A 15,123-nucleotide genomic window follows, 5' to 3' on the forward strand; every position below is an offset into this window, starting at 1 on the left:
GTCTCTGCGCAAGCTGTAAAGCCGCCTCACGATGGCTGAGCTGGAACGGGACCCACATCACTGACGGCCCTCGCACCAGCAAGGGTGAGAAACACCCCCGAGAAACACCGCGGCAGAGCAGAGCCGCGGCCCAGCGGCGAAACCCCTGCCCGGGGCTCCCGCTGCCAGCCTGCGTGCGGCGTGAGAGCCCGGCTGCCGGGCGGAGAGGTCCGGAAGGAAGGCTGGAGGCAGGGACTGACGGATTCTATCGTTAATGACTCCGGCCATTAGCCTGTGCGGTGCAACGGAGGTGCCATCCAGGCGCCACCCTTCGCTACCGCCCAGGTGTGAGCAGGAGCCCAGCGACCGGGCGGCGCAAGCTCTCCGTGACCGAGGGCAAACCCCGGCACCGCGTCCCGCGGCCTTCCCAGCCAGGCCGGGGGCCGCGGCGGGAGCGGAAACAACGCCGGCGGGGACGCGCCCGGGGCTCGGCCCCCCGCAAGCCTGCCAGCTCCCTGGCGACGTTCGCTGTTCTCCACCTCCCACAGCCCCGTCCGCCGCGGGCCGCTCCCACGCGGCTCCTCAGACGGGCCCAGACAGGGAAATTTCGGTGGGTGGGGGAGGGGCAGGGCCTGCGCCGGCCGGGCACGAGGCAGAAGCGCGTTTCTATCTTTTTTTTTTTTAACTTTCCTCGACAGAAGCGGCCTCGGCTCGGGCGCGGCGGCGGGGGCGGGGCCCGGCGCTCCCTGCTCCAGCCCCCGGCCCCTGCACGCTCGCCACCGGCCTGCGGACCCTCCGCCCGCGCTCACCGCTCCTGCCTCCCGGCCTGGCCTGGCCTGGCCTGGCCTGGCCCGGGCCGGCCCGGCCTCCTGCCGCGGCCCCCGCGCTCCTCCCGGTAGCCCCTCTGGACTCCACCTCCCGGCAGGCCCCGCGGCCCGGCGCTGACGTCACGGCGGAGCGGCGGCGCGGGGCATGCCGGGGAGCGGGCGCGCGGCCCGGGAGCGGCGGGCAAGGTAGGGCGAGGCCGGGCCGCGCGGCGGCGCCCCCTGGAGGCGGGGCGGGGGCGCGGGGCGGCGGCGGGAGGGGCATATCCCCCCCCCCAGTCACGGCCGCGGGACCGGGACCGGGGCGGCCTCGGGGGGCTGGGGAGGGGGCGGCCGGGCCGGGCAGCCCCGCCGGGACCCCCCGCCGGTGAGAGGCCCTCGGGGTGGGCCCGCCCCTCCGAGGCCCCTCAGGCCGCGGCCTCCCCGGGCCTTGCCCGAGCGCCCGCCGAGGGTCGCGGGGAGGGGCATGAGGGGCCCCATCCCGGTAGCACCGAGCCCGTCAGCAACCCTCCCCCCCCCAGACCCCGCGTATTGTCCTGCGGCCTCGCCGACATGACGTCATACCCGCAGCGGGGAGACGTCACAGCACCCGTTGTTGCAGCTGCACCCCGTGATGTCAGCCTGCCAGGGACGCGGGCGCCGAGCTGGCAGCGAGCAGCCGCCTGCCCACACGTGGCAGCCGCGGAGCGCGAGGCAGCAGGGCGGCAGGGAGCGGCCGTGAACGTCACCGACCCCGATGCGGCGGCGTTCGCGGAGTTTTGCCGCTCGCGCCGCAGCCGTGGCCTCCTCTGCCGGGACCCGCGGTCAGCGGGAGCTCCCACGAGGGCACGGCCCAGCGCCAGGCACCAGAGAAGAAACGCAGCCGGAAAAACGATTTCCCGCCGCCACGGCGTGCGCGCTGGCGTTCCCCTGGCAGGGGGTCGTGCCTGGGAAGAGCGCGGTGCGAACCGTCCTCCCCAGAACCCAGCCGGACTTAACAGCTACACCGAGTCCCCCTGCCGCAGCTCTCTGACGAAGATGATTGCTTTAAAGGCCGCTTTCTGTGTAACGCTCGGGATCTGGTGGCTGCGCTGCTCCCTCGTCCTGCCTTAAGCGCGTCTTTGGATGCATTTCCAAAGAAAATAAGAATAATAGCTCTGGTATCCTGCGTTTCATTTTTTAAAATGGTTTTAAGATACAGATGTTTCATCCCTCAGAGGAAAGTGTTTGATCTACGTGGCAGTGCCCAGGCTCCCGCTTCCCAGCTGAGCCAGACACCAAGACCGAGGGGAAGCGCGCTCCGTGCTGGCGGCAGCGGGCGCCCAGCGTGGCCCCGCTCCCCGGGCTGCGCTACTCCTCGTGCCACCATTGAGCCAAGGCCACCATCGAGCCAAAGACCAGGTCCCAGCTCGGTTCTGCCACACCACTGAATCCCTTCCTGAAACAAGCTTTAAAGGACTGCAAACTGCAGCTGATCAATTGGTTTTTTTTCCCTTCTCTCTGTGAACATAAAGAACTTTTCTTCACTGCAGTTGTCTTCTTCCACTTGAACAAATGGTAACCTGAAACACGCTGCACCTTTCTGCCTGAAATGCTCCCGAGGAGGAAGCAGGCGGGCGCAGCAGGGAAGCGGGAGTGCTGCGTGCGCGCAGCCATTATTCAGAAAAAGCTGTCTGTGACCGTCTCTCCATTTTAAAGACTAACTGCTCCCTGCTTCTCCTCTCCCCCTAGAAGAAATGTTTTCCTCCCCATTTCTTCTAATGGCTAAGCCATGCAATAGCAGAGGTATTGAAAGCCAGTCTACTGAATAATAACTTAATGATGTGAGCCCTGTTCCGTTCCTTTTGAACGGACGGCTGCGTTAGCTGCTGGGATCTGCTCCCTGCTGCGAGGGGTCGAGGGTGGAGGAGCCTGGGCTGGGGCTGAGCGGCAGCCGGAGTGGTACAAAGCTGAACCAGAATACAAGAATGAGGTCAGCGCTGCAAGATTGTGAAATCAGGAGAAATTATATGCAATTAAGCTAAGTTCAAGAACTAATAGTGAACACTTATGGTGTATATTAACGAGTGTTTGGAGTTGTCTGTTAACTCCGTTACTGCGAACGCCTGCTAGAATGCTGCCGCATCGAGCTGTGCTTAATTTGCATGCTGAAGCGTGATGCAGCATGGCAGAGGTTAATGAAATACACTGGCGTAAAATCTTCGCTCTGTGTTTTCAGTATCTACAGTCGTTCCCAGAACGAGTGGAAACTGACAAATCGTTCCTTCTCGTTTCGCTTTCTGGCAAACCTATGAAACCTGGAAAATTTATTTTGGCTATCTAGAAAAGCAGAGTAAAACAACCACATTTATTTCGTTCGTATCTGATGTCACATCTGAATGCAGGTCTCCAGAGGTAATATAATAATGTCCTAAAGCGTTGCACCATCTGGTTCCTCTTCTGATGCGCAGCATTTTCAGTGTTTGGTTTAATCTCCCTGGGTTTCAGCAAATCATGTGTCCTGGTTTTGGCTGGGATAGAGTTAAATTTCCTTTCTGGTAGCTGGTGTAGTGCTGTGTTTTGGATTTGGGATGAAAATAATGTTGATAACATACTGATGTTTTGAGTTGCTGCTAGGCAGTCAAGGACTTTTCAGCTTCTCCTGCTGGCCTGGCCTGCCAGGTGCACAGGGAGCTGGGAGGGGACACAGCCGGACATGGGGACACAGCCGGGACAGCTGACCCAAACCGGCCAAAGGGATCTTCTATTCCGTGTAACGCCACGCTCCGTATAGCAGCTGGGGGATGGGCGGCAGTGATCGCTGCTTGGGGATGGGCTGGGTATCAGTCATTGGGTGGTAAGCAATTCCACTGGGCATTACTTCTTTTGTATTTATTATTATTATTATTATTATTATTATTATTATTATTATTATCTGTTCTGTTGCTTTCCTATTAAACTGTTTTTAACTCAACCCACGAGTTTTACTTTTTTTCCATTCTTCTCCCCATCCCGCGGTGGGGAGGAGGGGGTGAGCGAGCGGCTGCGTCGTGTTTAGTTGCTGGCTGGGGTTAAACCACGACATTATGTAAACTTGGAGGCTTGGCAGCGGGAGACGGGCACCATGAGGAGATGATTCAGTCTTCAGTATCTGTTGGGTTGCCTTATTGCTGCCATTACGGTTCTTTAAGTTCTACTTATAAATTTTTCAAGTGAATAATTCATCGCACCAGGAGCGGCAAGTTAGTTTTGGAATTTGCCCACTCTGAGATTAGCTATGACTAATCCATCCTTTCCAAATGTGGAAAAACAAACTGGGCTTCTTTTTTCCAGGGCTGGGTGATAAATCAGAAATAAATTGCATGTATATGTAACTGCTGGTGATGACATAAATCTCATTTCCTTTTTTTCTTTCTGGACAGAATCGGAGCACCTTGGGATAGATGCGAGTACAGGACTCTGCACCGGCTAAAGCTGCCTTGGAAAGCCATGGCTGCTGCCCCTCATCTCAACTCGGATGCCCTCCGAGAGGTCCTGGAGTGCCCCATTTGCATGGAGTCCTTCACCGAGGAGCACCTGAGACCCAAGCTCTTACACTGCGGGCACACCATCTGCAAACAGTGCTTGGAGAAACTCCTAGCAAACAGCATTAATGGGATACGGTGCCCCTTTTGCAGCAAAATCACGCGGATCACAAGCTTAGCGCAGCTGACTGACAATCTCACTGTGCTGAAGATCATAGACACCACCGGACTGGGGGAAGTGGTGGGTCTTCTCATGTGCAAGGTCTGCGGGAGAAGGTTGCCAAGACACTTCTGCAAGAGCTGTAGCTTGGTTTTATGTGAGCCATGCAAGGAGACATCACACATGCCCCAAGGGCACAGAGTCATTCCTATCAAAGAGGCTGCTGAAGAGCGCAGGAGGGAATTTGGGACCAGGCTCGCCAGACTTCGGGAGCTCATGGGTGATCTGCAGAAAAGAAAAGCATCTCTGGAGGGTGTTTCGAGAGACCTGCAAGCTAGATACAAAGCAGTTCTGCAAGATTACAGCAAAGAAGAGCGTAAGATCCAGGAAGAACTGGCCAGGTCACGCAAGTTCTTCACCACCTCTTTGTCTGAAGTGGAGAAGGTAAATAATCAGTTAATGGAGGAGCAAGCTTATCTGCTGAACTTAGCAGAAGTGCAGATAATGTCTCGCTGTGACTATTTCCTTGCCAAAATAAAGCAGGGAGATATAGCTCTCTTGGAGGAGGCAGCAGACGAGGAAGAACCAGAACTGACAAACAGTCTCCCAAGGGAGCTGACTCTTCAAGAGGTTGAACTCCTTAAGGTGAGCCATGTGGGACCACTGCAGATCGGGCAGGTGGTGAAGAAACCCCGGACCGTTAACATGGAGGAATCGCTCATGGAAACTGCAGCATCCTCATCGGCATCATTTCGGGAGCCTGACTTGGTGCAAGAAGAGGCCAGCTGCACCCCGAACTCCTCACCAGCCAAGCCGAGGATGCCTGAAGCAGCCACCAGCATCCAGCAGTGTCACTTCATCAAGAAGATGGGCTCCAAGGGCAGCCTGCCGGGGATGTTTAATCTCCCCGTCAGCCTACACGTCACCCAGCAAGGCGAGGTGCTCGTGGCAGACCGAGGCAATTTCCGAATCCAGGTTTTTACCCGCAAGGGCTTCCTGAAGGAGATCCGCCGGAGCCCTAGCGGAATCGACAGTTTTGTACTGAGTTTCCTTGGAGCAGACTTGCCCAATTTGATTCCCCTTTCCGTCACCATGAACTGCCATGGCCTGATAGGTGTGACAGACAGCTACGATAACTCCGTCAAGGTGTACACCATGGACGGTCACTGCGTGGCGTGTCACCGGAGCCAGCTAAGCAAGCCCTGGGGCATCGCCGCCCTGCCTTCCGGGCAGTTCGTAGTGACCGACGTGGAAGGGGGGAAACTCTGGTGTTTCACAGTGGACCGTGGCGTGGGGGTGGTGAAGTACAGCTGCTTGTGTAGCGCGGTGCGCCCGAAGTTTGTCACCTGCGATGCCGAAGGGACCATATACTTCACTCAAGGGCTGGGGCTGAACCTGGAGAACCGGCAGTACGAACACCATTTAGAAGGAGGCTTTTCCATCGGCTCCGTCGGCCCAGACGGGCAGCTGGGGCGGCAGATTAGCCACTTCTTCTCCGAGAATGAGGATTTCAGGTGCATTGCTGGGATGTGCGTCGATGCCAGGGGAGACCTCATTGTTGCTGACAGCAGCCGTAAAGAAATCCTGCATTTTCCGAAAGGAGGTGGCTATAATATCCTAATCCGGGAAGGACTCACCTGCCCCGTCGGTATCGCTATAACTCCTAAAGGGCAGCTGCTGGTGCTGGACTGTTGGGATCATTGCGTTAAGATCTACAGTTACCATCTGAGAAGATATTCCACCCCTTAAAGGCACATCTCCGAGCAGAGCCTCTTCTGGGAGCAGAGATTCTTCCAGCCTCGTTGCGCTCTGACGGGAACTGGAGTCAGGTGTTCAGGAAGATTGTGCTGTAACCGAAGGGGGTTTGGCATAAAGGCTGTCATGTTTTGTGTTTAGAAACAAAATAGCTTACGTGGTAGTGGTCTGCTTTTTCTTCTTCTTTTTTTTATATAAAATCCATACAATGAAAAAGAACAGGCGTGAGGGAAAGGATCCATCTTCTGGAGTACTGGTTGCTTCCTAAATGACTGGTCACTCCATAAACCTTCTCACCTCCTTACGCCACATCTACACTTCCAGCTTCAACCATTGTATCTTTCTTTGTGCCATAAACACTGACCAACTGCTCTAAATCACCTTCCCTCAGAGGAGGAGAGAGGCAATCCTCTTCTCGCTGTGGTACTCGCAAGGCACTGGGTAGCAGTTGTCCGGGCAACTACTGGAGAAAGCAATTTCTGACGGCAGCACTGCATAAAACGAAATAGCCCTCTTAAACGGCGCGGAGATGGAGCTTTACTTTCAGACTGACGAGGGAGGGTTTTCTCTCTCTGTTTTTCCGGTATTCAGGAGATCGCCCCTGTTGTGCCATTTGTGAACCGTGTCTGTTCCGTGGGAAGTGAGTACTGTGCAATCGTGGGAGACCGAGCTGAGCCAGAAAACTGCCTCTGGTGGCAACAGGGTTTTTCTTACTACTAAAAGTTCTTCTAGGTAGAAGGGTGTAAAAAGGGAGGGGGCTGGAGAAAAAAAAAGGAACCGGGGGGACCTACAGTTAATACTTAGTGTTGTTTTATTATTAAATGTATCCTAGAAACTGTCTTTGGAAGGTATGTCTGGTATCTTTATGTCTGGTATTCTTCCCCATGAGGGTGGTGGGGCCCTGGCCTGGGCTGCCCAGAGAAGCTGTGGCTGCTCTCTCCCTGGCAGGGCTCAAGGCCAGGCTGGACGGGGCTCTGAGCACCCTGGGCTGGTGGAAGGGGTCCCTGCCCATGGCAGGGGGGTGGAACCGGATGGTCTGTAAGGTCCCTTCCAACCCAAACCATTCTGTGATGTAAAGCTTCATGGGGGGGGGGGGGGGGAGGGAAGGGCTGGGGGAATAAGAGTGGGAGATTTTAGTAAAGCGAGATTCAATGCAACGTATTGTATGTTCACCTGCACTTCACCATTCTGCATTCCAGACCATGGCATTTAGCAGTAGGTTTCCACCTCTCTGCACTTCGCATGTGCAAGCTGCTCACTGCTGAGACGGGGATGGGGGATGCACATCACTGTTTCGCTTTTATATTTTTAATACTTGGAAGCACGGCCACTGGTGCATTGCCTTTTTTTCCCTTGCACAGCAAAACACTACGTTCCTCAGATTTTTTTTTTACGGCACCAGCAGGCACCAGAGTTCACGTTCATCGTGGCTTTGGGCCAAATGAAGCACAAAACTGCAGCTGTGTGAACCAAGGCCCCCACAGTGCTACTCTCCTGGCTGATAAATGTGTACCTCAGTGTGGTGCTGCTCGCCTAGAATAGTTTATTGAAGGAAAGACGCATTTAAATAGGGCACAGTGGTAGCATGTTAATCTGCCACAGATAATAGTTACACTGCAGCGCATTTATTTGTTGCTATCAACAACGTGGTTGCAAATTTGGGGGCACGACAGACAATATAAAAGCTGATTTTATGGTGGCTGCCATGCTACAGCAAATTGTTTGCTACTTGGGCTACAACATGTATGCAACAGGTGATTTTTTTTCTTAAGCTCCCATATACTTTCCCCTAGTGAAACAGCAAAGCAGAACAGGCCTCAGAGCTGCTGCTGCTCCACTCAGTTGTTTGCAGAAGCGCCGGGAGCAGATTTCAGTGGGATTTGGGTTTTTTTTAACTCTCCCTGTTCTGCGCAGCCGAAGCACTGAAGAGGACCAGCACCATAAACACCCAGCTGTGTGCTGGAGGTGCCCCTCCGTCAGGGCACCTTCCTATTTTTCTTGCTATAATTTGCTGGAAAAAGCTTTCGGGAGCAGGGAGTAGGAGCTAAGCCACCAGCGTGGTGGATGGTGCTGAGGGAGCCCAGGGGAGCTGCCCCCGTCCCTCCTGAGCTGCTCTGTGTGCTTGCCAGCAGATCTTTACCTTTCTGCTGCTCTGCTGGGGTGGGAGGGGGCAGGTGCCCAAGGTGTGTAACAGCAATTTGGGGAGCCGATCTCATCTTGCATAGATGTTTTTGGGAGATGACGACTGTTACTGGGCCATTCTGCAGCTAATGACATTGTAACTCAAGGCATTTTTCCAGTGCTTTGGTAACGACAGTTCCTCTCCTACTGCTCTCTTTTAAACATTTCTCCTGTTCACAAGAACTGCTCCAAGCAGGAAGCTACCGTGGACCTGAATAATTGAAGCAATATTATCTATGATAATATGTACCTCTGTCATTTTCTGTGCCAATGGATTCTTTTTTTTTTTCGCAATAAACATCACGCTCCTAGCAATAACATTTCCTGGAGTGCTTGAAGGGACTTCAAAGCTGGTCCAGTAAACTGAGCAGTTGGTTACCCCAGCCTGTTCCTGGTGACAGGGTTCAAACAAAGCGTCTGTCATCTGTTTCTCTTGAAGATCCAAGAAAAATAACACCACCCTGCGCTGCACTGATGGGCCAGGGCCCTGCGATCAGCGCCTGGGGGGGTGTTGCCTGCGGCTCTTCTGGGCTTGGGTTTCAGGCAGAGAAGGGAAAGAGAAAACCCACTGCCCCTCGCCCAGGGTACGCACGTCCCCTGACAGTGACTGCGAGACGATTTTGCAGAGCTATGTTTCTTGCCGTGGTGCCCCCCCCCCGCCACTGTTGGGATCATCTGCCAAACGAAATGAAATGGAGTAATTAAGGATTGTGATGAAATAGTCTGGATTCTGCTCTCTACCTGGAGAAATAGCTCGTCTGGTTATACTTGTGTGTTTGGTTTATAAAGACTGTGTAATAAAGGAAAAATCGATCCAATTAAAGGCGCATTGCAAACGGCTCATTTTCTTACTAAAAACCCTTCGTCTCCTCCCTTTGGTGGCAGACTGGTTTTTAAGGCCAGCGGGATGAGGCTGGGGAACACAACGGCCATGACCCCCCCTTTTACGCCGTCAGGGTGCGGAGGGTAAATCTGATCTCCCTGGCAGGTCTCACGTAGCTCCACCTGACGCGTCCCTACCCACCTCATAAACAAATACTGGAGTTTGGTACCTTAACCCACGCCGATACCCCCCCAAGGGCAGTATCTTGCTTCTCACCATAGCCGACACCTGAGGTTTTAACGGTCTGGTCCAAATTCCCTGGCAGCGAGCGCTCGGTGTCGGGACGTGGAAGCCTGGCGGAAGGCTCCAGCCCCCCGTCCCTGCCTCAGCGAGGGGCTTTCTGGCTCAGCTCGGCCCGCCTGCAGAGGCAACACGTTTGCTGGGGCTGCCAGGAGGGTTCTCCCCTTATTCTGGATAACTGATAAATACTGCAGAAAATCGTATTAGAAACAGTGTATTTCGGTGGAGCCAAAGGGGACCCAAGCAATTTGCCCCCCAGTGTTCAAAGGCATCTGTACGTCAGCAGCACGTGCAGGTCCTCCCCTGGTCCTGCCACCCAGCTGGGTTTGCTGCTCCGGGGGAAGGGTTTTATCGCTGGGGCTCGTCTTGGACGTTACAAAGCAGCTCTTTGGACAGATAGGAGCTGCCGGTTTATCAAACATACACAGTCCTTGCAGCACAACCGCCGTGCGGGCGCTGTCAGCCTCACCCTGCTGCTTTGTGACATGTTCTGATGTCCTCGGGCAGCGGCCGCTAAGCCGCTGGCGTTCGTTCTGGGCAGACACGGACAGCCAGGGTCTCTGCAGGGACGAGGGGGAGAGCCTGCTTCTTCATCAAAGGGGGCAGAGCTACAAAAGTAAAACTAAAGCCAGATGCTCGGAGTCTTTTCTATCGTACAGCTTAAGTGATTTTTCTGGGTCATTACTCAATGCGAGGATTTAAAGTTACTTCATTTTGCACAACTAATTACTCTACTTGCCTGGCAATTTTGGATTACAATGAGCGGTGCATAAGGTCACTCAGCAGACTGAGTCACAGCACATATTTTAGTCTAAACTAAATTTCATGGCAACCAGCTAGATTGTTTTTTCCTCCTCCGAACAAAATGTCAAAATCTGAGGTTTTGAAATAAACATAATGACATAAATTGCAAGCAGTGAGAGTGTTACAAAGGTAGTAGAGTGGTTTTTTATAGGAACTGATCTCAAGGACAGGGAAATTCTATACCCTTTACTTCTGACCAAGCAGGTATAAGGGAAAGCCATTATCTCCTTTAATAGATGCAAAGCTTGCCTTACAGCTTTCTTAATGCACCTGATTGTGCCTAGGAAACGAAAACCAGAGGTTCCCGTGGACTAGTTCAATCTTAATTGTGTTACGGCAGTACCAGACCTGAAGGGAGATGAATGAGACCTTGGGAGGACAGGAGGGATCCACAGACCCTACTCAGAAGAATACAGACTGCTGTTTTAGCAGTGCTCGAGGCTGTGTGCTTAGAGTGGTTTGTATTTCATGAAGATCTTTGTCTAAACTGCTGAATTCACAAGAAAGCGTAGGAACTGTAACCTCTTAAAGGTAAATACAACCGATGGCGTGTGGTCCAAGAGAAGAGAAGCAAGTATCAGAGAGGCTGGTGGGCAGAAATCTGTACTGAACACGACAGGAGCTGTCAGCACACAGCCCCTCTCTGGACTATTATCTGTTCCTGAAAGAGCACATCTTTCACGTCTGTACCAGCCGCTTTCAAAGCTCAGATGTGGCCAGGTGACCTCAGCCAAGGAAACCCTATCTAGAGATCATAGGAAATGCAAGAAACACCAACCATTTCCCTCGCTGCCGACATAAAGCATGACCCTAACCTGGCAGCTGGGTGGTGAAACCCTCTGCATCTCCTCCACCCTTGTACCTCGGCACACTCCCCACTCCCCCAGCTGCGCATCTCCCAGCTCCTCGGCGGCACGGGAGAGGAGCTCCCGGAGCCCGCGTGCTCCTGCTCCTCCGCACACCGCCGGCACGCCGCCGCTGCTTCCAGCTTCTCCCAGCTGGAGAACAGCAGTCTCCCACGCTGCGGCTCAGCTGGTCTGCACCGTGCGAAGGGAAAGAGTTGTCACTCAAACGCTTGACGAGACGAGACCCTCCGCATCACCGCTGATAACGTCTCCACTTTCTCCGAGCGCCGGAGCACCTTACAGACATGTGTTCTGCATTTTGTGCATCGCAGTGGGAAGGAGCGAGCTAGAACAGCTCTTGGGGAAAATCCCACTGGGGCTGACAGATTTTGCTATCAGAGCAGCTCTTCCCTCCCCCTAACCAAGCTCTCCTCCTCCTCCTCCTCCTTGTCCAGCCAGACCGAGGGGCCGCAGAGCAGCCAGGTCTCTGACAAACCTTTCACAGGGACTGAAGCGGTCCCTGGATTTGCGGGATGGAGGGATCGCTCTCCTTCCTCCTGCACATTTTGTGAGTGTCTTTCTGGTGGGTTGACCCCCAGCCTCCACCTCCAGTTTTATCACTGAGCACGGCATCATATGGTGTGGAATAGCCCAGTTTGGGTCAGCTGTGTCCCCTCCCAATATCTTGCCCACCCTGGTCTACTCACTGCGGGGACAGAGTGGGAAAGAGAGGAAGGCCAGGCGCTGTGCAAGCCCTGCTCAGCAGCAGCCAGCACCCCGGGGTGTTACCAACACCGGTTTAGCCACAAATCAGCGCGCTGCACTACAGGGGCTGCGGCGAAGCCAGCTCACTCCATCCCGGCCAGACCCAGCACACGCAACAGGAGGTGGCTGGGGGTGTGCGACTGCCCCAGCTGCCAAACGAAGATGCTCACAGAACCGGTAAGAACTTAATGAGGCGTCGTCAGCATTAATCGCTGGCTTTGATGGGGGTAGAAAACCCCCATCAAAGGGGGGCTCCCGTGGCAGAGATCAGTGGCCGGGTCGATCTCAAGGTCCCTGCTCGGAGCCGCTCCGATGAGTTAAAGCGTCACTTGGCTGCACAGAGCCAGAGCAAACAGCCCCAAAAACGGGCTTTTAATCACTGTGCATGAACTAAAGTGGGGGTTTGGTCTGGTTACTCACGGGCTAACGCGGTTCCCAGAGGGGAGCCTGGGGGATGTTTCCATGTCTGCCCCGGAAGGAGCGCGGTGCTGGGGGTGCCGCAGCCACGCAGGTGGGCAGCCATGCCTCCGTGCCTCTCCGGCTCTCTCGTTTGCAGGATTCACTCCTGCAAATCCTTAGGAACAAGGGCGGGAGGCTCCCTCGCCTCCCCCCAGCACACACCTTACCTACTCGCAGGAGGAAAGGGAACATTTTGCCTTTCTACAGGCTGAGCAGCCCGCCAGCGCCGGCGGTGCTGGCAGCCGTGGTGGTCCCGGAGTGGGTCCGGGCAGCGAGCAGGCACCGACTTTCTGCTGCCCCTGCGAGAGCCGGATCCCTTTCTCCCGCGTTTGGCTGAGGGAAGCGCTCTGCAGACACCGACCCACGTCACGGGCTGCTGTGTCGGCTGCGAGCGCGGCGTCCGGGCTGCTCCAGCCCCGGCACAGAGCCAGCGCCTGGCCCGGCGCTTTGCAAGGAGTCCGGCTGCCAGCGGCGCCGGCTCCGATTCGAGACCGTGTTTTCAATTAGGGCTCGACGCGCAGATTGGGTGCTTTATTGGCGGAGGCCTCCTCCTGAGGCCCGCCGATTGATTTATGAAGTTGATTAAAACATTAAAATAATTTTGCGTGATGCTGCAAACACGCCACAATGTGCATTTTTATCATATTTGGTGCCGTTCCCATTAGCTCGAGACTCTGCTCTCCCCCTCCTCTTCTGACCTGCTTTGTTCGCTAACAAATTACAGTTATCCTGGCCTCACTTTGGTATTTATTAGAGATGATGTATATGTGCGCGCTCTGAGCAGTTCGGAAACGGGCTGGCTAGCAGCAGGGAGCCCGGCGGGCCAGAGCTGTTTCCGAGTGGAGAAGGCATCCAGAGCTGTCTAGCTCGAGCTGTTTATTCAGATCCTCCTTATGTCACTGGCAAAATGAGAGCACATCAGTGGAGAAGCCGGGAATAAAATCCATCTCCCATAAACAGCAAGCTCTTTCTCTCAGCAAACTGGGGTCTCTCCAGGAGAGAGCTCCGGGTTTCCTGTGACACGTTCTCTGTCCAGAGCCGATCTCCCCCAGTACCGGCAAGAGCCCTGAACATCCTCGCTGTCCTTCCAAAAGCATTTTCTGGCCACCAAAGAGCTAAGGACAACACAGGTCCCTGTGCAGTACTGATGGCCCTGAAGCTGAACCTCACCGACCCCATCAGCAACTGACACCGCACACGGAGCCACGCACAAAGAACAACGCCGGAGCCAGCACCCGGTCCCCAAACGCTGCGTGATCAGAACTTAAACGCTTGTGTCCCGGCGTTACATGCAAAACCTCCGGGGATCCCTGGGGTCCCACGAGTGCTGTGGAGCTTCGCGGCGGTGGGGAAGGATGCTCCCAGCACTGCGAGCGGCACGGGGTGGGCACGGCTCCAGCGGCACGGGCAGGAGCCGGCTGGGGAGCGCGGGACCCCGCCTCGGCCAGCTGCATACCATGGACTAAAAAGGAAATTATTTTGTCAGCGAGGCCTTTGGGCCACGTGCCACCATGGGGCTCCGCGGCTGAGCCCTGGGAAGCACCACGGCCCCGGGCCGAGGGGAAGGTGGGGGCTCAGAAATGGGAGATATTTCATCACCGGATCGAGCGCTGGGGTGGTTCATCTCCCCTCTGGCCCTGTGAAACAGCGGTGATGCTCACGCCGGGCTCAGACCACAGCATCCGCCTCTCATTCCCACTCGGCACCTCCGGAGAAACCCTGCGTCTGCGGTGATGGCGCTGGGGCCACGCAGCCACGCCGGATCTGCTCCCCATGGACACGTTTGCCCGGGGATTGCAGGAAGCATGCCCAAATGATTGATAACATCGCCAGTATGTACACAACACACCTCCACGACGCTTTCTCTGGCTAAACAGGGGCACTGCTGCAGCAAACTTCATTTATCACTATTTAAAACCCAAATAAATGAGTACAGGGTGTTATAAATATGCTCACAAGATGAGCTGTGCTGGGAAAACAGAGAAAACGAGCAGGAAGCGACGGAGGAGGCGGGAGGGAGTGCACCTCCGTCCGTCGGCTTGCACCAAGCGAGGCCGCTCTCGGCAGCGCCTGCGGGGCAGGATGCAGCAGCCTTGGTGACCCCCATTACCATCAGCCCTATGACGGGCCCCATGAAACATCACAGGTGATTTTCAACAGAAAAATATCAGAGCTGGGGAATACCCCCAGCTCCCTGGAGTAGAGACGAACTGGCAAATGGAAGGCTACAGTGATACGGGAGTTTTTATAAACATAACCTAATTGTATTACTTTGAAGTCCTGAAGTTTATTGCCCTGTTTAATGATGTGTCTCGTTATTTATGGTGTAGCACAATGAGTCTGCTATTGATTTAATGCACTTCCTTAAAGACTGTCATTGTCACAAGCAATAAAACCAAGCCATTCCGAGCCAGCTCAATTATGTCACATCTCCATCATCCAACCCTGAGCACCCCCAGCGCGCAGGGGCCACCGCGGCGGGGCCTGGGGCGGGTGGTAAGGAGGGACCCCCCGGGCAGGATGGAGCCCGAGTGCAGCCGCTGAAGGGCAGGAGCAGGAAGGACGAGTCCACCTGGCTTAGGGATGCTGCCCATGGACACGTGCCACCATCTCCTGCTGCTGGGCACTCCGTTTGCTACGAGTCTCCTGTCTGCACCTGCTAACCGGCACGGTGATGGTGTGTGCACGGGGGACAGCAGGTGATGGATGGCAAGCGCATGAACGATAACCAGCATTTGTGCTCCCG

At 55.2% G+C, this 15,123-nt stretch overlaps 2 protein-coding genes across 3 annotated transcripts in view; one reads left to right on the forward strand and one right to left on the reverse strand.

Annotated features, from left to right (window-relative positions):
• ASTN2 (astrotactin 2) overlaps positions 1-15,123 on the reverse strand; it is a 360,893-nt gene that overhangs the window by 112,780 nt on the left and 232,990 nt on the right. The gene's annotated exons all lie outside the window — the stretch shown is intronic.
• Positions 949-7,265, forward strand: TRIM32 (tripartite motif containing 32). Of its 2 annotated transcripts, none has more exons than XM_075439779.1 (2): positions 949-992; positions 4,184-7,265. In XM_075439779.1, exons 1-2 carry the CDS (start codon positions 952-954, stop codon positions 6,192-6,194), a joined length of 2,052 nt encoding a protein of 683 aa, XP_075295894.1. In that variant the 5' UTR covers positions 949-951; the 3' UTR covers positions 6,195-7,265. The 2 variants fall into 2 exon arrangements, with proteins under 2 accessions (XP_075295894.1, XP_075295895.1); XM_075439780.1 differs by lacking the exon at positions 949-992 and adding an exon at positions 2,691-2,754.

This window comes from Opisthocomus hoazin, chromosome 19 (genome assembly GCF_030867145.1).
Source record: "Opisthocomus hoazin isolate bOpiHoa1 chromosome 19, bOpiHoa1.hap1, whole genome shotgun sequence".
NCBI classification, from domain to species: Eukaryota; Metazoa; Chordata; class Aves; order Opisthocomiformes; family Opisthocomidae; genus Opisthocomus; species Opisthocomus hoazin.

Coding starts and splice junctions, on each gene's coding strand:
- TRIM32 (XM_075439779.1), top strand. CDS start 952: ATGCCGGGGAGCGGGCGCGCGGCCCGGGAGCGGCGGGCAAG. Junction 993..4,183: donor GCCCGGGAGCGGCGGGCAAG/GTAGGGCGAGGC, acceptor CTTTCTGGACAG/AATCGGAGCACCTTGGGATA.